This window comes from Rhamphochromis longiceps, linkage group LG16 (assembly GCF_057381845.1).
Source record: "Rhamphochromis longiceps isolate RC_006_pf linkage group LG16, R_longiceps_female_GT1.1, whole genome shotgun sequence".
Classification (NCBI taxonomy): domain Eukaryota; kingdom Metazoa; phylum Chordata; class Actinopteri; order Cichliformes; family Cichlidae; genus Rhamphochromis; species Rhamphochromis longiceps.
The window spans coordinates 15569159-15591794 of record NC_140572.1 but is presented as its reverse complement, the minus strand read 5'-3'; the positions used below and the strand labels follow the sequence as shown (position 1 = coordinate 15591794).

The 22636-nt window shown below is 40.2% G+C and overlaps 1 protein-coding gene across 2 annotated transcripts in view; it reads left to right on the top strand.

Moving 5' to 3' along the window:
- Window positions 1-20719, top strand: part of znf385b (zinc finger protein 385B) — a 70979-nt gene extending 50260 nt beyond the window's left edge. The window contains exons 6-12 of one of the 2 annotated variants that reach the window (XM_085383983.1): window positions 12134-12270; window positions 12411-12521; window positions 16122-16317; window positions 16416-16787; window positions 18432-18616; window positions 19363-19458; window positions 19585-20719. In XM_085383983.1, coding sequence (XP_085240109.1) covers window positions 12134-12270; window positions 12411-12521; window positions 16122-16317; window positions 16416-16787; window positions 18432-18616; window positions 19363-19458; window positions 19585-19851 — 1364 coding nt within the window. In that variant the 3' untranslated portion in view covers window positions 19852-20719. Of the gene's footprint in view, window positions 1-12133; window positions 12271-12410; window positions 12522-16121; window positions 16318-16415; window positions 16788-18431; window positions 18617-19362; window positions 19459-19581 lie in introns of both variants that reach the window. The other variant, XM_085383982.1, reaches the window with a different exon arrangement.
- The last annotated feature ends 1917 nt before the right edge of the window (window positions 20720-22636 follow it).

The following is a 22636-nucleotide window of genomic DNA, read 5'->3' as shown; positions in this document are numbered from 1 at the left end:
AGACTCAGCTGTTCATCAGAGGATTATTATACATATTTAAGAAGGGTTATGTACACAACTCATTGTCTGGAGCTGGTTTCTAGCATTGCTATTTCAGTACACATAAGTGCACATTTTTATTCAATTGTTTTACTGTATTTGGATTTTTTTTTTTTTATCATTTTAAGACACGAATAAAGTTATTACAGGTAACTACAAGAGGGATATTAATGTGTGAAATTTGCATAGCTTCATCTCACAGTTTTCAACAACTTCACTACAGGTAGCACTACAGTGTGTTCAAAATTGGTACCTACATAAAGCAGGCAGATAAACTGACTTTTTCATTTCTAATTGGCGGAATTTCCACTCAGGATTTATACTACGTGCAAAAAAGGGAATGCGCACAAACATATGAAAGTGGACTGTACGCCTGACTTGTACTGACTACCATTGCTCGCTCAGATATGTTTCAGAAATCTCAGTGTATAGATGAACATTTGGGTTCCATATAGTACATGAAGGTTCATAGACATAACTGTGTATCACATAAGAAGACTCTGTGACTGCTTCCTGGCTGTTCTGACATTCCTCTTATAATAGATAGCGTGACTGCTGTGATTACATGCACGCTGCTGCTCATCACCACAGAGCATCGTGTGCTTAGGAGACAAAAACGCACACAGTAGATTCCCTTTACCACTGCAACCATGTCTGGTTTGATTTATGCAGATCAACCTTTCTTGGCAGTGTCCACAATCTGTGGACTGCAGTACTGTGCAAAAGTCTTGACTCACCCCTCTTTCTTTTATATGTTGCTTCCAAGAAGCCAGACTTGCTTGTAAATTTTTTTAATGATCTCAAGTAATAGTTCTTTAAGTTTTTTGTGTTTTTCTTTGGACATTAGCTGCTTTCCCCTCTTATTTCCAGTCCAGTCTTTGAACCTGACCATTTTCAGAGAAACAATGACTTACAAATCATTCAAGCATAAAAAAGACGCCTAAGTCAAGGGACGAACCACTTTTGTGCTGGTTCATCTTAGCAAAGAACCAAATTTAAATTATATCTTTAAGCACTTTGTTACTAGCAGCCTGTTGCAAAAAAACTAGAATTTATCCAGTTTGACAAGCATGAAATAGCATTTTTGCACCAACAAGATGATTTCCAAAGAGCTATAGCCAAAACCTTGGCATGTCTCATCATGGTATGCATGTGTCCTTTAAAAATGTGAGGAGGCTAGAAAAGTGGAGGATGAAAGAAGATGCAGCATGCCTAAAAAACTATCTACAGCAAATGAACAGTATCTGAAAGTGATGTCCTTAAAGGCTTAGGTTCATAGATTTAAGTCTGTTCTCATTCAAATGAGATATTTCCACCTGAATAAATATTAAATCTGACACCATAATGGTTTCTAAGTTATCTGAGGCCTTTCTCTGTGGCGTGTGGATGTTCTCCCTTCGTGGGTCTCCTCCCACAGTCCAAATACATGCATGCTAGGTTAACTGCTGATTCTAAATTGACTGCAGTTGTGAATGTTTTTGCGTTTTGCATTTTGTCTCCATCTCCATGCATGCAGTTGACTGGTGACCTGTCCATGGTAAACCCCACCTCCTGCCCTATGGCAACTAGATTTAGCAGGTAATGGTATATATAGATGTGCTCTGGCGAGGACTCTGAGGTTTACTGCTTTTGTTTTATTTAGTTAGCTGCATCGACTGTCCTACTGTAGTGTTTTTATTGCTTTCTAGCCTCTAGCTGAAGTGAAAAGGTGTAATTTGGGAAGTAATACAAGAGTACATCATCGGCTTAACTTCACATTGATATCTGACACCCTTGATCTCTGGTGGCTGCACTAACAGGTGAGTGATGAAATGGAGATAAAGTGAAGAGTCTGAGGAGTCTGTTTTTTAAGCTGTGTTATAGGGTAGCTTTTGTTGCTTTAGATTTCATTTATGATGTAGATATTAAAGTTTCACAATCTTGTCGCCAGCAGTAAAAAATATACTAGAAAAATATTTTTGAGAGGGCTACAGATCATATAAAGAAATACTGTTGCGGCTCATCTCGCAGCTAATTTCAAAGTAAAAGTCTTTTGTCTCGTGGTGTTTCTTTTTAGGGTTGCAGAACATGATAATTCTTAACCTTTTAAGATTTTAATAAAAGTGACCTTTCCCTAGCACTGCCCTCAGGATAAGCTTTACATTTTCAGCCCCCACTATAGAGTCTAAGGAATTTTCTCCTGCAGGTGATTGTGCTGTTATGTTTCTGTCTGTTTCTACTGTTTTCTCTTGAGTCTCAGACGGGAGCTCTCCTGTCTGCTTTCATATTCTTGATTGGTCTGCTCTGGGTGTGTTTGTCTTCTTTTTGGATGAAGAAGGTTCCGAACATGACCTACTTACACACACACACACACACACACACACACACACACACACACACACACACACACACACACACACACACACACACATACAGACACACAAGCTTGTTATGCTAATGTTTGTGTTTCTCTGCATAACAATAATGCAGTGTGATGTCTAATGCTGCCGTCAGCAGATCCACACTCTGCCTATGTCCCTCCACAGCTCGTTCTCTGTGGATAAGGAATGTCTAAGATGCAGATGAAGGTAGTGAGACGAGTTCTCCTCCCAAAAGGATCAGTGGTGTATTAATATCCTGATACTTTCAGGCTTCATGTGCAGCTGCAGTGGTTTCAGCTGCAGGGTTTTCTGCAGTGGGAAGCAGGTGATGGATACTGTACTGTAAAGGATGTCCTGAGGCGGAACTCCGCACATAGAGGCTCCACTCGTAGGCTGCTCACCTGAACCTCTTTAGTGACACATGAGTAGAAAGTGGGGGAGCAGGGCAGGCAGGTTTAGGACCTAAGGATGCAGGATACGGGACTTCTGAGTAGAACTGAAAGCAAACCTTTATTGCGGGCTGATCTCTAATAAAAAATTTCTAAGTAATCCAACAAGAAACAGAACCAGGGAGAAAAAAACATCCCAGAAAACAGGAAACGCATACCTTAAATATACACATGAGGTAAGAGCAGAGTGGAGACGCCTGGGGAACACAGCTGAACAGAATCCAACTAATGAGTCAAGGGAAGCAAAACTGAACGTAACACACATGGGATGAGAGACTATCAAAATAAGAAAACCAACAAACACAGAGACAGAAACCCTGGCTGCTACTAATGATGACATTCATAGCTGCTAAGCAAATATAGAAGTCGTGTGTCATGGTTGGTACATACATACCATAACATAACATAAAACATTATGACTTCATTGTTTTCATAATTACCAACAGCTTCAAAATTAAGTCACAACTGCTGCAAACAAACCAATAGATATTGATTGAACAGACAATATAAAATCCTTTAATATCAGTAATCTGTATTTGCCTACTGCCTCAGATGAAAATGTCTGTTATGTAGAATGCCTGTGTTAGATGAGCGCAAGAAATTGTTTGTTCAACAGGACATCATTTGTTCCAGTGCAGGCTGTCACCAACATATACACATATACATGATAAACAGTTGGGACTGGTAGGACACAACGCCCATGATGGAGTTTTGAATTAATGGGCTGGTATTTACAGCTACGTTGCTAACTTTTTAGACAAAGACACATTTCTGTAATTTTACATCTGTACACCACCACAGTGGTTTTTAAACCAGGCAGCTACTTTCAGCTTTAATTTAGTAAATTGAACAAAAATACCGCAGTAACTGTTTAGGAATCACAGCCACTTTTAGACGTAGACGTGTTTTCAAAGGCTAAAAAAGTAATCAGACAAATAAAGCCACTTCACTGGTGCACAGAAACAAAATTGCAGAAGTCGTGTTATTGTCTAAGAAGTTACAGATCTAACTGTATTCAGTGGTTTTCTACTGTAACTGAGCACCGAAGGCCCTACTAGCTGCATCAATGCGCTGCTTTATTCTATGCCTTTAAGCACCTTCTAATTACCACAAACATACTCAAACTCTGATGGATGCTTTGGGAGCAATTTGGAGTTCAGCGTCTTATCCAAGGACACTTTGAAGTGCAGACTGGAGGATCGAACCACTGACCTTCTGCTAAGTAGAGGACCTGCTGTGCCTCCTGAGTATTTTTGCACTGGTGGGGTATCCTTTAACTGCGATGCTTTTTCCCCTCAGAATTTTCCATTTCTGTTGGGAACGTCGCTAAAACTTTCCCACTCCAAACTTGAATGAGCCAGCATTTCTTTTATCTAAATAACAACATATCAAACACATGGTTACTTTTACTCATTGCTTCCGCTGCTGTCGTTATTTTGATGTCGTCACATGAGCTTTCGCTGTGTCTGCACAGGTAGCCGATAGCCTGGCAGCAGATTCCCAGTTTCTTTTGCGCTACTGCAGCTAAAATATTTGAGTTTCTAAAAACGCCATAAGCCCTTATTCCATTTTAAGTTAGCAAAGGGACTTGCTTTTTGTCACCAGATGGGGAGGCGGGTGATTTCAGTGTGACTGTGTAAAAAGATTTATGTCCACACAACATGAGTAATATACACTCACGCAGACACACACGCACATACCCGTGGTAACCGTAGACGTGTGAACCGGCAACTGCTCTGATCTTATCTCACACACACACACACGCACACACAGCAGTGACTGCAGCGGGGTAATGTAATCTTTAATCCTCCGGTATAATCTGTAAGTAGTGTGTGTGGTCGTCTTTTCTTTCTCTCTCCCCCTCGCTCTCTCGCTCTCATCCCCAGGGATAGAGTTACTTGTCTCTAGAGGAAATAGCAGCAAGGGATTAGGAAGTAACACACACACATAGAGAAACACACACCTGACGTTGAGGCTCGGGGGTCCAGATAGCGATGACACATGCCACTCTTGTTCCAGTCACCTGATACGTTCCCTCTCTCTGTCTTTCTCGCTCTCTCTCCCTAACACACACACACACACACAGAGTACATGGTGGGTGTGTTTGGCTGTTTGCATGTTTGTTAAAAGACTACAGCAGTGTAACGCGGATAAGTAGAGTCAAACTGAATAAATGCAGAAGGAAGAGGAAGAAAAGTGGGAACTAAAACATCAGGACTGAGATAAAAAACCCACCCCCAAAAAAGACACCTGGCTCAGGTAGGACCCTTCAGTTGGTTTAAATCTCAAATAAATATCTCGGTCTTCAAGGCCATCTCCATTGACATCCTCTCCTCCTCTTTCATCTTCATCACATCCTGCAGTGTGGAGTTACTTTAGCTCCGTCCATTCTAATAACTTTAGGGTCTGATTAACAGCACCAGATGTTTCTCTTTAGTCTTCTGAGCTGGATGATCATATGTAGAGTGAAGCTGCATTAACAGTGTGGATAAAGACATACTGAAGATTACATCACAGACAATTCTCTTTTCCAGAGGAGCATTTTCTGGTTCTGTTCCCCGTCAACATCCACGAGGAACAGAGCCTCATGGATGTTGACGAGGAATTTTCTGGAACACCAGATTAGTGATGAAGACAGCACGAGCTTTAATCAGATTCTCCGATGTTATATTCCTTTTCCGTTTGTCTTCTGTCTCTGACGAATGCATCTAGGACTTTTTTTTGTCTTTTTAACAGTGGCTTTGCGTCTGTTTTTGGCTATAGATATTACACACCTATGATGGACACAGGGGAATCTTTACTGCAAAGATAACACTGAGCTGTCTTTATAATGAAGTCAAATTAGCCAAGCTTTACTTAGTCTAGTCTCAACAATACCACTATTGTCAGATACTATTTCTAATGCAGTTTTGAGACCTTGATAAACCTTGATAATGCTAATGTGAAGACCAACCACAGTTTAAAATAAGGTAAGAGAAAACGTTCTTTATTTAGCTCATATTTGAGAAGTTCTTTTGTTACATCAGTTAATATAATAACAATAATAATAATAATAATTATTAGTATAATAATTATAATAAAAACAAGTAAGGAACTAAGGAACAAGTAAGTAATCACAGAGCCAGCCTTCATGCTGCTGCTCTGTAATCCTTCTGTCACATTTATAATAGGTTTATCACGTCTTTATCACGCTAATGTCAAGTTGTCACAGCTAAGACATCTAAGTTTGCATTAAGAATGACTAACTAACTAAATGCCAGTGACCGTCATACAAATCTTAGACTGTAAATAAAAGATAGACATAGCCACTGTGATATCACAGATGGGTCTGACTGTCGCTATCTTGGTTAGCAGACTACATCCGTATACTGTCTGTATGCTGTCATCACGCAGACACCGATACCTGCTATTTAGTGCTAAGATCCTAATAAACTGCTAAAACTTTACTGGCCAAAACTAGAGCACAGATGTCTTCGGCTGGCTGTTAGTGTAGTTAATTGCTCAGCTAAGCAATATTATTTATCTGATAAGCCTTAAAAAATCACCAAAATGCATGAGCCTATAAAAATGTGCCTTGTTCTTCTGTTGGATTTTTGACCTTTCAGTGCATAATGATGTGTGTACAGTTTGTTTTCTGATGTCTTGTGCCCTTTTGAAATTGATTGGTATTTGGTATTGGTATTTACATTCAAGTATTCATCAGGAATTGAATGGACGTGACAATGGGATTGACTTGTCCTACAAAAAAGCACAGATCTTTTTGAAATATATGTTTAGGAATTGGGAAAAAAATTCTTTTTGACAAGAAAAGAATTGTAAACAGAAATCCTTCCGTATTAGTGGCTCAGCAGTGCTCCTTTCCACACTCTCAATCACTATAAATCAGTCTTTAACCTGCTACAAACACCAGAAATGCTCTGTGTATCAATTTATGCTGCTACTGTAAGCAAAAGGTTGTGTGCAGCTCAGCCGCTCCATTTGGATTTATACACCAGGGGCATGTGACTGATTAAATATCAGCCACATTTTTCAGTAACCATACCCACTGGGCACAGAGTTGCCCGGGTCAGATCACTTACAGGAGCCGCAGTCTGCAGCTCTTGGTGCAGCAGAGCACCGTGCAAGGTTTTTGTTTCTCATGTCTTTATCATGTGAGCCTCCAAGCAGAACTAACTGCGAGCGTAAATATGTGTTTGGATGTGTGTGTGAGAGGTGTGAATGCCAGAGATTACCTTGACTGCAGCCAGAGCCATAAATCTCACTGCTGTACGGGGAAACTCAGCTGACCAGCAGGAAGCTGGATGCTACAAATGAATAAAGGATCAGAATCAGTTTATAGGCAGCTTAATCTCAGCAGCTGCTGATGTCAGCAAAGGACACGCCAGGAGAGACGCTTTGATCATTTAAAATGTTTGGAGCTCTGACATGGTGTGATTTCTACAGGAATTTAAGGCAGGAATTTTGTAACTTCAGTGCTATTGCTCTAATTAGAAGATAAGAGAATTCCTGAATGTACACCTTTGACCTATAACGAGCGATCTGCACATTTCTAAACTTTGAGTGGAACAGAAGAAGCTACCATAGCTCACTAGCACCCTCCAATCATAGTGTACCCACACAGAATATTTGATTTATTTTTGATGACAACAGCTTCTTTCAGAAGTGTGTGGGTGGTTTCAGCTTCCTGACTTTCCTGTTAGCTTAGTTACAATTTTATTATTCACAGAGTCCTTTGGCCTCAAGCCAATAATACTCTGTAAGTATGGATTTACTGGAGCTGTTTCTTCCTTTTGTTTCTCACTTTGCAGAGAGTTTGACACTAGAATTGCTACCTAGCTAGCTGGCATGTAGCTGAAGGTGTAGAGAAGAAAGGAGGGAAGTTCAAAGCTGATAAAGCAGCTCAAGAAAACGAAACAGCAGCAACAGATTATGAGCTGCACGCCGTCTGTTTTCTCAAGACTGTGAATAAAATTAATAAATAACTGTTAATTATTGTTTAACCTGAGACATTCATTGTGTCTCGAGTGAAGAAAAAGAAGAATTTTGATATCAAAGTTGAGATTAAAAATAGAGTAACAGACTACTTTTTTTCTCACATTGCTCACGTTTTCTTCTTCTTTTTCTTCCTCCCACCATTATTACTATTTGTAGTAGTCATAGAAGTTTGAAGAGGTGTGTTTACATTTTATAAGACCAACTAGTTTTCATCAAAAGCTTATATGCATGAACACACACATATGCATATACGCTGTTTGTGATTGAGACCCACTCTGTATCCCTGGCTGACTTGAGTGTTATTAATTAGCTCTCCATCTATACCTACAAGAAATCACAGTCTATTTCACCAAGAAGCGCAGATGACCTTTGAGTGCTTTCTGGAGTGGATTTAGCTGGTAGGTTCAAGTATTCAACCAAACTGGGCAATTCCACTTTTACTGGTTTAATCCACTCAGATCCAGTTCTAGTGTTAGACTACTCTAATTTGCTTAGTTAGGTTCCAGTTTTAGGTCATTCCAAAGTGGTAGGTGGTAAGTCTTCTGTGTAAGTCTTGGCAATTCAGTATTTGCCATTTGACAGCCATTTTGGTCACACCTCTGGGGCGTTATTTGGGTAGTTATTTTTAAAGGCCAGAGAATCATATCTTTAATTTTCGTATTTACTGGGACATAAAAGTTGCATCTACTGAGACGCCAGCCAAATCAGGTTAGAAAACATTGCAAGATATCATATACACAGCTACAAGACATTATGACTTAATTTGAAGCTCAGTTCTCAGTGCCAACACGGTCCATCTTTATGGCTGAAGCGTTCAACAAATGCCGTGCTAATTTAAATTCTGAATATGGTCAGCCAAGAAAAACAATGTCTTTGCTGCAAATGGCAAGCATATCTAACCACCACAGGGAGCATATCTATCCTGCCACCACAGAGTTTAAACAGTTCTGAACCTTTGCTGTGCACATGCATCAGTGCAGCAACACGATTGGCTCCAATGTTCCCCAGTTCAACTGTTGATTGGACGTTTTGGTCACAGGGGCAGAAATGTTACAAAATTCCCTCATAGATTTCTATTTCTCTTTATCTCATGATTTCTCTGGTTACAATTTCAGTGTCAGACTAAGTGACTAAGTGACTTTCCATCAGTCAATTTTATATTAGGCGCCAGTCTAAATTGGTCAGTGTTATTATGAGACAGGTGCAAACCTGCCAGCTCCAGTTTGAAGCGTCTCAACTTGTCAGCTTTTTGTTGCTTGTCCCACTTTGCAAAGTTGCACGCTGCGAATGGAAATAGTTTATTTAAAGAATCTTGTAAGAAAACTTTTTGCGTGTTTGTTTACAGCTAGTACCGCATCTCGGGGATCTTTTGACAAATCACCAACAGCCTGAAATAAAGCTGACTGGCTCATTAGTTTGCTGTTGGCCAGTTTTCATGCTGGTTTATCAAGTGTTTCCATGGGAGTGCAGTAGCAGATGTTTAGATCAGTATTTTTAGCAGCTTCTTAGAACAGCAACTTAGTGTAAGGGAGAAGGGTTACTGTGTGTGTGTTGTAACCAGATCTCAGAGGACAGAAGGACAGAATTAAGACCACTCTCTCAACACTCTGTTCATCATACTCACACATACTGAAAAATATCTTCAATTCATACCTATCACGAGTGGTCTACACCAGAGGCTAACAAGTAATTGAATTCAGCAGGTACAGTCACAACATAAAGCCAACATATATTTGCATCAGGAAACATTAAGGCTAGCAAAATAGTCAGCCAGCTTAAGATACAGGATTTGTAAAGGCTTAAAGGGTCCTCAAAAAGTCCTCCAGGATGTCAAAAGGGTCCTTGAAGAAGGTTAAGCCATCCTTGAGTAGTTTCAGGGAGGTCATAAAGAGGTTTCTGTTGTCCTTTAGGGAGTTTCACCATTTCTTTAATATTACTAGAGGACTGCAAGATCTCTATTGTCCCAGAATTCAGGAGATGTCACACCTCAAAAAAACAAAAAATCAAGTAAAAATAGAGTTTAATGCTAATGAGATCACTGAAAAGAGAAAGGTGCTGGTTGAGGTTGAGGAGGAAGAATGCTTAGGCTTTCTTGAAGTGGCTTCTGTGGTTCAGCTTGTTTTTGTCTTTAAAAAAAAAAAGTTTCTCAAGCATTTTTTCACGTGGCATCGGTGGTGTTTGAAGAGGCTCCAGTGGTTCTCCTGAGTGATTTTTAGGTAACCTTAACATTGTGGCTTTATTACATGTTAATAGGCTTTTTAAATTGGCTGAACTTATCACCAAGGTGGTCTCAGTGGTGCTTAAACAAGCTCTGAAGGCATTATAGCGGCGCATCTGAAGGAGCTCCAGTATGACGCAGTAGGTTAACAAATATTTTGGTTGTTGTAGTAATGACGGTCTGCAGGACTTCTTTTTTGTAACCGATCCACCAAGCTGACACAATAGGCCACATTTAAAAATAGACACTAATGTGTATTTACTATCATAAATAACCCCCCGGATCCAGATCGTGATCTGAGCCGTATCTGCCCACCTTCACATTCGATTACAACACCGTCTCATGTTGTTCTGAACTTAATAATCAGCTGTAGTTATAAATACAGACACTGACTCACAGTGCTGCTATATGAGGATAAACTTAGAGAGTCAGCAGCCTGGCACACAGCTCTTCTACAGCTAGCCTAATGTTACACACACACACACACACACACACACACACACACACACACACACACACACACACACACACACACACACAGTATTTAAAGTCTGGGTGGAGCTATAGTGAATTTTTTGTTGGTTTGTTCTGAATAAGATTAATACATTGTGACTGGTTTAATGTGTTGTGGATCACAGTCAGTTACAGCTCATCAGAATAGATTATAATAGGTCTTAAAGTAGAGTTGTATTTCTATATTTTATTTCTAATCTTTTATAATGGTACAATTAGAGTTCATGTAGAGTGGATGTAAATGGGTTATAGTACTCACATGGATGCATTAGAAGTCATAAAGAGTTGGCCAGACTGTTATTTAAAATGGGATATAATCAGGTTTACCTTCATTACATTACACTGGACATATGCACTAAACCAACATGACCAGAAACCTCCTCCTACTCCTCTTCTTCCACCGCCTCCCCCTCCTTCATCAGGCCTGATTCAGATGGCATCAGTGTTTCCACCCACACACTGTTGTTACAAAAGATTTCACTGCAGGGCTTTGACATGCTGTAACTTTAAACATACACAGAATAATATGCTTGCATCAGGTAACTAGCATGAACTAGCAGCAGCAGGTGGATTCAAACATCTTCAACTGTTTTCCTAAAATTGCTCACATGTAACCGCCCTCCAAATAATCCACTGCTAATAATTCATGGCAGATTTAGAGTACTCAAGTTTTGTTTGTTGAAGAAATGTTTTGTAATAGTTGTGTATAGTGTGATGTGGTCAGCTTGGATTCTGCGTGAGCTCAGTTAGTGTACTTCCTGCCTTTTGAAAGTTTACACATCTTTCTGGCCGAGTGGCAGCTGGACACGTGGACTCATTATGTGAGCCAATCGTTCGCCCTCTCTTCGCTTTGTCTTTCTGTATTATTGCCTCTCTCTGCCCCGAGCAGCTGCAGCTCCATATGTTAGGTACTGTTAAGCAGATCTGCTGCTCAGGTTTCCAGGTCGTAACTCCAGAGATATCAAAGATGAGCTCCCTTTGTTTGCTCTTCAGAGAATATGCCAAGAAGTGTGTCTTTCTCTTTAACAGGCACAGCTTTAGATATATTTCCTGATCCTTACAGATGGTTAATTTGACAAAAGGCTATTTATGAAATCATTATTCAACAAATTTTTGGATAAAAGTTCTTAAATGTATTAATAAATGTAATTTAATTTCACCTTCATAAAGTGTCAACAGACTAATGACAAAACAGCTGAGGAATCATTATTAAAACTCAATAATGGCCAATATTTTTAGCCAAAAGGGACCAAACTAAATCCATAACATCATAAAATGGCTCACCCGTTTTATGTAGCGTGAATACGAGTCAACCAGGGTTTTTTTCTGGATTCATTTCTAGATGTTTTCAGTATGGAAAAATATAAGTATATCCTTATTTTCGCATTGTGGTGTGACTGTAGCAACTCTGAAGTGAAATTTGGGTCAATATAAGTTTCAGCTTCATCCTTAAAGCAGAAACTCTGCCCTGCAAACCTTTGTGTTGTTGCTGTTTGTTTGAAGTGTGTGAAAACAAAGGTATTAGAAATCAATTATTTAAACTCCGTGTCTGTTCCCAGGAAGTGGGAGTGGTGCAGTGGGCGGAGCGTTGCCAGGTCTCATAGGTGCCACTGGTCCCTCAGTCATGATGAAACCCTTTCTGCCGTTTCCTGTTGAGACAACGTCACCAGTTGGACTTTTCCCAAACTTCAACACGGTAGGTGTGTGTGGTAGCGACAGGTGAGCGTGTGTCATAGCTGCAGGTCAAATAGATCGAACAAAAAAATCTTTCATGGTGTCATCAGTACTCGGGTTGAAACAAGCTCGTGACCTCTGACCTCTGTGTGTCTCACTCAGATGGACCCGGTGCAGAAGGCTGTCATCAACCACACCTTTGGTGTTACCATGGTACCTAAAAGGAAACAGGTCATCTCCTGTACTGTCTGCCAGTTGAGGTTCAACTCTGATGTAAGTGTGTGTGTGTGTGTGTGTGTGTGTGTGTGTGTGTGTGTGTGTGTGTGTGTGTGTGTGTGTGTGTGTGTGTGTGTGTGTTTTGTTTCTGGTCGATATACAAGATATAAATATAAATGAAGTGTTTGCCTATTAATACATTTACACGTTTGCTAGAAAATGTTAGTACTGTATCTTAGAAATGTTTGCTCATTAGCACCTAAAGCCTGTGTAACTGAATTAGTTTTCCAATCATAAATATAATTCAGCACATCTAAAATTAACATTTGCCATGCAAGCTAATCTGAGCTTGCTGTTAACGACCGCATTTCAGTCCTGCGTTTTTATGGGATCTGATCCTGAAAATGAACAATAACAAAAAACTGCCGTTTATTGTCTGACTTTTAAATTTTCACTGGCGTTACTGTGGATGAAAGTTTATTCTCAAGTAGTTTATAGTTAGTCTTGCTGAAAAGGAGGGTCCTACCACTAGAGCGATGAAGTCTTTTCTTTTCTTTTTTTTTGTATAATTTTGTGAGGTGCTCCTGGAAAAGAACAGGTGCGTAAGCTCAGGTGTAACACCTCCCCTTCCACACCCTAATGACACAGATCTGTGTAAACGACACTCTGCCCATTCACAGACGACTGCTGTGCGGGAACGAGCTGCCTCATTAGGAACATGCCAGTCAAACATCACTTATTCATGAGCTGGTGAAATTATTCATGAGTGAACATGAAAACAGGAATCACGGCTCAGAGAAGTAAGAGAGGAGCGTGACCTCTTATAGGGGAATTAGTCTTATGGGATGTGATACGAAGATTTTGTGTAAAGCACTCTCTAGAAGACTAGATAAATATGTGCCTAATTTGATAACAGACGATCAACAAGGCTATCATAATATAAGACGTGTCCTCAATGTACTTTATGAGAAAAACAATAGGGAGGACACTGCGCTGCTATCACTAGATGCGTGCAAAGCCTTCGATAGAATAGAATGGAATTATCTCTTACAAGTGCTCCCCAGATATGGACTAGGTGAAACATTCCTGAAATGGATCCGATTATTGTATACACATCCAACAGCACAAGTTTTAACTAATAATAACGTATCAAAACCCTTTAATTTACAGCGATCAACCAGGCAGGGCTGCCCTCTGTCACCAATTCTCTTTGTGTTAGCAATAGAACCTCTGGCCATAGCTGTGAGAGCAAATGCAGGAATATCAGGGATAAGAATTGGAGGAAGAGACCATCTAATTTCTTTATTTGCAGATGATATTATATATATTTTTTGACTAATCTGAAAGATAGTAACCCTAATTTAGTAACATTAATAAAAACATTTGGAGAATTTTCAGGAAACAAAATTAAAAATTCTAAATCAGAATTAATGTTTCTTAATGAAGAAGAAAGAAGAAGCCCTGTGGTGGCCACCCCATTTAAAACAACTACAACAGGCTTTAAATATTTAGGCATTAGGATCGCCCCAAGCATCAAGGACATAACCTCAATAAATTATGATCCCCTTGTAGAAGAGGTCACGGAAATGCTAAACCGCTGGACAAACCTGCCTGTATCTATGATAGGCTGGATAAATATCCTAAAAATGACAATTTTACCCAAACTTTTATAATACTTCCAAACACTTCCGTTGCCTCTACCAACTTCATTTTTTGACAGTTTAAACAAACTATTTAACCAATTTATTTGGAATAATAAGGAGGCAAGGCTCCGCTTACAACTACTTTACTTGCCCTATGAAAGAGGAGGTCTCCAAGTCCCCAACCTCAGATGGTATTATATGGCTGCCCAACAACACCTCCAGCCTGGGTTGACATCGAGCAAAAATCTGTTCCAGATCTTCCCTTACACACTTTTCTATATTCTTCAGACACTAAGACATTAAGAAAAAAATACAAGGAACCCTTTCTTGAAAAATACAATTATAATTTGGCATGCAGCTCATAAATATGTGGGCGATCCTCCATCGCTTTCGCAATTTACCCCTATTTGGGGAAATGAAAAGTTCACGCCAGGTAAAAGTGATGGAGGATTTAAAATATGGAAAAATAAAGGCATTCAAAAAATTAAAGACCTATATGCAGATGGCATGCTGCTCACATTTGATCAGTTGTGTAAAAAATATTTAATACCCCCAAAGCATTTTTTTAAATATTTACAATTGAAAAACTATTTGTCATCAAAACTGCAAAGGATTGCTGAACTTCCACCATTGACAAAAATAGAGGAGGCATGCATTAAGAATACAAAAGGGAAAGGTTTTCTCTCTATATGTTATAATTTACTGATGCTTTCCTCAAAAGACTCAGCAGCAGATAAACTGGATGCTTGGAGAAGGGAGATCCAAGAGGACATAGATGAAAATGACTGGAACCAGGCTTGCTTAAAAGCACAAAAACAAACAATAAACACACGCTTTAAACTACTGCAATATAAATGGCTCATGAGAACCTATATAACACCTGTCAAGCTTCATCATGTGTCCAATGATATTCCGGACATCTGTACTAAATGTTTAGTTGAAAAAGGAACTCTTCTTCATTGTCTATGGGAGTGTCCTAAAATCCAGGACTTTTGGAAAGATGTTATCAAATATCTGTCTGAAGTGTTTAAGGTAAAAATCCCTTTAAAAGGAAAACTCTATGTACTTGGAATATATCCAAGGGAATTTAAGCAATCGGGAAAAAAACCAAATTACTGGACTATGGACTACTTCAAGCCAGAAGAGCCATTGCGCTATGTTGGAAGAGTATGGATGCTCCCTCCATGGGACTCTGGAAGAAGGAAATTGCAGTCTCTCTAGGCCTGGAAAGAAACATTACCCTTCCTGTTGCAGTGTGAATACCCAGAAAACGAGGACTCGCATTCATCTGATTGGCCAAAACGCCACGTTACTGGATGATGTTTCACTGTTGGGAAAAGCTGAGCATGATGAAAAAAATAGCTATGGCAATTTCTTGTTAACCTTCCTGCTGCACAGATGCTCCGGCTTTATTCAGAGAACGAGGGGGCTGCACATTTTTCACGCATCGCCAGCCCAAAAGTGGCCTCAGGTCCATCTCCTGTGCATTTAACATTATATGTAAAGTCCTGTTTTAATCAGTCCGGCTGTGTACACAGAGGCCTGGATTTAATGTGTGCTATATGTAGGTCTGTAAATAAAACATAAATGTATTTTCATGCTTCAAGCCTATTGTCCTTGTTTTGATGTGTGTAATTCCAGCGATTGTGCTCTGAGCTTTTCCAAAACACAGGTGTCCTATAGCGTGCATGAATGCCTGCAGCTCCAGAGCTGCTGTGCTGCTGCAGCTTTGCTAGCATGCTTTTCTATGCCTTCTATGGTTCAACAACTACCCTGAATTACTAAAGGGAGATTAGCCATAGAGACCAAACTTTTTGTATGCTGTAAACATGTTTATGTCTTCTGTAAGGTGAGCACCTTATAAAGCAATGTACAGGGTTCATTGTTATAGCTGCTCTGAAGTGGCTTTTCCAGTCACTGACTGCAGTCTCTGGCCCTTTCACATCGGTTTTATTTTGGAGGATGCTGAATGGCTCAAATACAAAACTTAAACTTTTCTATTTCTACATCTCAGTCTCAGGCTGAGGCTCATTACAGAGGAAGTCGTCACGCAAAGAAGCTCAAGTCTCAGGAGAACAAAGCCAAGGCTAAGCTGTCAAATTCTGCAGAAACCAATGGGAGCGTCTGTAATCCTGCTGGCCCCGCCCCTCTTGTCTCAGCTGTCCCCGTCCCTCTTGTCTCAGCTAACAGCAGCACTAATCAACACACAGGTTCATTTTTATCCAGTAATAACACTGATGTGAATTATGTTACTGCTGATGTTTTTTTCAGATATTGTTTCATTTTCCTTCTACTCTTCTCCCTTCAGATTTCTTATCCAGAACCGCAGACACTCCGTCTCCTGTCAAATCTTTCCTCCTCCCCTCTACCTCCCCTCTCTCTTCCTCCTCCCCCTCTTCTAGTAGAGCAGGCAGTGAGCCTCCTCCATCCAGCCCCCCATCGGGACTCCCAGCTCCAGGCCTCTCTTCCTCTTCGTCATCCTCTTCTTCCAAAGTGTCTTCCGCTTCCGCTCCCGCTCCTGTCACCACCTTGTCTTGCCCTGCTCCCCTTCCACCTGCACCCTCCCAGGATGCTTCACCTTCAGTGGAGTCAGAAGAGGAGAAGGCGAAAAAGCTGCTGTATTGTTCTCTTTGTAAAGTCGCGGTCAACTCGCTCTCTCAGCTGGAGGCGCATAATGCAGGTGAGGAGAGATATGCACCTTTGATTTTATATGATATGCATTAGCATTAGCATGCAAAAACAAAAGCTTCTGTGGCATCTAGTTCTTTGTTACACCTTCATTTACAAAATATTGAATGTATGAAAATTGTCGGTTCTGGTGAATGTTAAGTTGCTGAAATTTAAATTGAAGTTAAAGGACAGAAGGATTGATTCATCTTTAGCACAGTACAGGAAATATGTACAAAAGTGGCCTGTAGAGTCTCTTGGCTCTTGGTTTCTTTGAGCATTGCACAGTCTGACCTTGGGCTGGATTTGCTGGAATGCCCAATCCTGAATAAAATCTCTCAGCGTACGATGGGAGATTTCACATTGTTTGGTAAATATCCTTATAGTTCTTCCCGGATTGATGGGCTGATAGTCCCTGATGGTAATCTCTTTCCTCCTGAGCATTTTGTTACTCATCGTCTTAATTCCCGTGGAAGTATTAAAGATGGACATATTTTTGACTTTGTTTGCATTTCGGCTTCGTTTTTGTTAAATAAATGTTGATATTGTGTAACATGTGACATGTTGTAACTCATCTGTGGTTTTATTTACCTAATTTCAAGACCTGCCAAGTGTCAGCTCATGTTTATTATCTCCTGATATGTGAAACCCTTGAATTGACAGAGTGTCTTTTTACCATGGCTGTAAATCAGTGAGGACAGGTCCAACTACAATATCGGCTGAGCGGTTGTGCTTCTTATTTACAGTGCTAAAATAGAGTAAGCATCAGGTGATTAAACTAAAATAATACAAAATATGTCTGTTGTGCATCTCAGCATAGCGCTTCAACTAATGTTACCATCTGTAAATACCAGCAATCAAGTGATTAAGTCAACCGGAGAATTTTCCTGGATGGAGATTACAAATGCAGTTCCCACGAGGCCTTGTCCTGTGTTTACTTTAAGTCGGACCCAAAAACCCCCAAAAGAGATTCACATAAAACCAAGTTTTCTTTTGAAAGCTGCGGGAAGCTCACTCGAACATATGCTGTTTTTTTCACTCTTCATATCTCTGAATCTATAAATTAGGTGGACAGTTCAATTGCTGGTAGTTATTTTACTTCCTCACAGAAACATACCAGGGTATATACATTTAGCTATATAGCTATAAACACATTTAGAAAGAGGAGAATTTGGATTAATGACACTGAAAGGTGGAAGGAAGGTGTCCCTTAATCTCCCTCAGCGGCTCTGTGCTGCCCCTGCTTGGAGATCTTTGGTATCTACTTTTACTCCTGTGACATTAAAAGATATTCAAAAAACAAATGCTGTGCTTCATGCATGAAACACACACAAGCCTTAAACTTATTAAACTTGTTCATAATCCAATATGGCCAAAAGGATTTGTGGAAATCCTGGAATACATCAACAGGGAGAGCTTTCAGCAGAGTTTCTGCACTTCTGTTTCCACATTATGATAATCACACATGAATATTTATCCTTGGCAAGTCTTTTCTGGTTGATTTTTATAGAAAGCTTTTGTAACCATGAAGATAAAGATCAGTGTAAAAGCAGACGATGTGTACAGGTTTTATTTTGATGGAATTAAAACAACAGACCCATATTTAAAGATATTTTTACCTTTCGTGTTTCCTGAGTTTGTTTTCCTTTGCTTTCAGGATCAAAACATAAAACAATGCTGGAGGCTCGTAGTGGCGCTGGGCCGATCAAAGCCTACCCTCGGCCTGGAGCAAAGCTGAAGAACGGCAGCAGCTCGGGACTGAAGGGCTCCGGCCTGCAGAACAAAACCTTCCACTGCCAGATCTGTGATGTCCATGTCAACTCTGAGATCCAGCTTAAACAGGTAGAAACTCGCAGCAGGTTCACAAATATCTAAAGGAAGGCAGCTACAGGATTGTCAGACTGTTCATATACACTCAAATATTTGCTACACAATACTAAGGTTCAGTAAAACCAGCAATTCACCTCAGCATTGCTGTCACAGAAGTGATCGTCGTCATATTGGACTCCTTTCACAAGGTTTTACAGCGTCCTGCAGAGTAAATAGACACATATTGACATCTGAGGTAAACAGTGGACTGACAGCCTACACTCACTACAGATGAACTGTGGCCAGAGTTTTGTCATGCAGTGGCCACCGTAGCTAGGATAATGCACTTAAATTGTGAGGGATAAGAAAGTCGAACTCAACTGACTCTAAGCTGCACACCCTAGTGGTGAGATTTCACATACTGTACCTTTAATGTAGTTTCAGTTTATGTTTAAAGTTTAAAGTAAAAACAGTCTTCTCACAGTTACAACTGGAAATTAATGTTTATTCATTTTATTTTGGTTTTTAACCCCTGGAAAGGCCTTTTGCTGTACATTATCCGACTAATGTGTTTAACAACTCTTTACCTGAAATGACAAATGAACTTACACTAGTGAACTACATACTTGGTTGCTTTTAGTTTGTGAATCATTGTGAAATCTTGATCCTTAATTTCATTCAGGTTCTTCTGTTCTTGTGCAGTTTATAGTCTCGGTTGCTGTTGGTCTTGTCTGCCCTCAGATTTGCTTTCACTGTGACAGTGTTTGTTGTTGTTGCAGCACATCTCCAGCAGGAGGCACAAGGACAGAGTGGCAGGAAAACCCAGCAAACCCAAGTACAGTCCTTACAACAAACAGCAGCGCGGCTCACTCACTGTGAGTGTCTCTTTACCTCCCTTCCTCTAATTAAGTATTATTATTTACTTTTGTCTTCATTCTGTTTTTTTTCATCGATGTCTCTTTGTTTCCTCTCCTCCTCTCTTCTCCATGTTTGCTCAGAAGGAGCTGGTGAAGCCTGCGCTCTCACCTTCATTCCTCTCCACTCCTTTTGCTCCACCATCTACTCCGCTCACCCCCTCTCTATCACTCCCTCCATCCTCTCTGTCCTCTTCCCCCCTCCTCACACCCACGTCCTCCCCCCTCACACCTGCGATCTCTATCCACCCTCGCCCTCCGGCCTCTTCCCCCCTTTTCACAGCCTCCTTCCTCCGTCCAGCACCTGGACCAATCAGAGCGAGCCAAGGATCGATTCTCTTCACGCCGTACTGATGCCAGCAGAAGCGGGAAGTCATACCAGCGAACTTTGACATGCTTTTTGTTGCCACTACGGGGACATGGGAGACATCGCATTAAGACTGCAGGGATTCAAACCTGCAACCTCCCCACTAAGAAAGTTGTGAACTGTGAACTGCCTCTTGCCGACCAGAAGAGGGGATGTACGTTTAAATAACCTGAACCTGGATGAACGAAAAAACAGAATAAAAAATAACAAAAGAGTTCTTTCATTGAGACATGTGAAGTTCCTGGAAACCAAAAAATACTGAAGTTGCTCAACATTGTTTAGAAAGCACTAAGTGACCGTAGAGACCTGCAAAATCTAAAACACAGGGCCCACCTTAGAGAAAGCCAAGTCGAGAACAAATATCCGTTTTTAGCAGCCTGCATTGGCCAAAAAAATAGGCTTTTAATGTATTTTGATTTGTCAGAGCTGACAAGACACTGAATCTAAAGACAACCCAGAACCTGCTCCCAAACTCTTACCAACACAGGTAACAGTGCTGTTACTGATTTTTTGGGGGGTAGGTTTTGAGGAAGTTTGGACGTTTTGATGAGGCCAGACACTAAAGCTGATGGGAACATTTTGCTCGAGATCCCAGCTCGGGTTCTCCCTCAGAGTTTGAAGAGGATTGGAGGAGCTGTTCTGTCACCTGCTCGAGGAGCTTAGCAGCACAAATAAGACGTCAGAAACTCAGCAGACGTCGTCTATCGTGACCTAACACTACTGCAGCTGTCAGCGTGCCCTCACTCAGACGCTACTCTCGTGTTTCACATATACATAATTCCTGAAGAAAGTAAAAAAAAAAAGTTGGATGGAGTACACAGCATTTTGTACTTATTGTCAACAAATCACATGAAACACTCTAAAAACAGTTAGACGTCCTGTTGTGCAGCTCCGAAACCTACATGGTTTACAATAAAACCTACATGGTTTTATTTATTAGTGGGGACACGGTGGTGTGAACTGTTTGGTTGAACAGGCGGCCTGTTTTCAGCCTCTGCGAGTGTTTGACCTACTGATCTGTTTAGTGATGTCATTAAAACCTTATTATTTGGTTACTGATGTATAAAAACTTGACCAAAAATTTCACTTTTCTCCTTAAAAAAGAGCAGAAATAAATAAAATAGCTTTTTATTCACCTGTTGTTCAGTTCTAATATCTCCCTGCATCCAAACTGCCAGGCAAGTATGCAATTCAATTTGTAAAATGTTTCTGTTTTTTGTCCCAAAACAATTACATTTTGATACACGTGAGCTACGTAAATACTAAAATCAGCTTTAAAATCCTTAAAAAGTGTAAAACATCTGCAACTGGTGACATGACCTGACACAGCACTACAGCACATCCTGCTCTGTGTCCTCAGTGGCGGCTACAGCTTCACCAAGTTGCACTAAAGCAGATATATTCTTTAGTGGAAACATGAAAAGCAGTTTAAACCAGACAGCTTCTCGGATCAACATTGTCACATAACCGTTAATGGTTATCCAAAGGTTTTGCTCATCATTGTCTCCGACTGTTTTCTGCTTTCTGTGTGACTAATGTGTGACTAGTGTCCCCGTGTCCTGTCCACCTGTCTCCGCTGCCTGTTGAAAAATGATTTTGGACTCTGGATGGAGAAAAGGGCCTTCTGTCTGATTCTTTTGTTTTATTGAACCTTCCTGTTGTCACTGAACTTTCTGGAGTTTGAAGCATCTGAGCAGAACTTTTCTGAAAGCTGAAGAGTTGGAGAGACGTTTTAAAACATTACTAGAACTTTCCACAACCTGCAAATAAGCTCACGGACTCTCAATCGATAAAACAAACTTTTACCTACAGCTTTAATTAATGCTTCTCTGGTTATTTTTGTGCTCTAATTATTTATTTTACATTGTGTGTTGTATATATTTACCTAAAGCTTTTTCTTGATTTTTCAATAACTGCTTAAATTAAGACTTTTGGTCCATTTAGCACTCTGGTCCAGGGATGGTTATCTCAAGGTGCACGATGAACCCATTAGCTTTTAAAGCTTTCTTTGGCCTTCATATTACCTTTTTTCATCATCACTCAAAGGTCCACTTCTTGGCTGTTTTCTGAACCTCCAGCTACATCTCAGAGCTTTGGGTGAAGTGAGGTGTGTTTTTGTGTTTTTCACTTGTTCTTTATAGTCCAGCTCTGTTACTCAGGATAATAAAAATAGACTTGATCTAGGAGCAGAGAAAAATCTGTGTTGTCAAACCCACTGAGTGTGTGAATACACGCCAGCATCGCAGGATATTTATCCAGTCTTCCGAGAACAACAGGAAAGTGAAAATTATGCCATCCAGAAGAGCTAAAATGTTTTTTTGGCCACAAAACCTTGAGTAAAAACACGACTTTACCCCGGCTTGCTTAATATGTGATACACAGAGGGGCCTGTTTTTTTGGCTTTAACTTGTTCTACGTGCTTCGTTACTTATTCAGTTTTAATGAGTAACAATAGTCAAATCCTGTCTTTAACCTCCTAAGACCCGAACTCTTCCACGACATGCATTTTTAATTTCTCTTTGATATTTGGGCTGATTGGGACCCGATGAATGTAAAAACAAAGAATTACCAGATTTTTATTTTTTTTTACCTGATTTTTGTTTCTAAGAAAAATGAGAGCCACATATGAGGATATTCATTTAAAATTTCGATAGACCATTGGCAGTATAATGTCCTCATAAGTGGATATCAGGCCCCTGTACACCAAAATTGAATATTTTGGTCTAAATAAGCCAAAATGTGATGTCCACATATGTGGACGCCAGGTCCTAG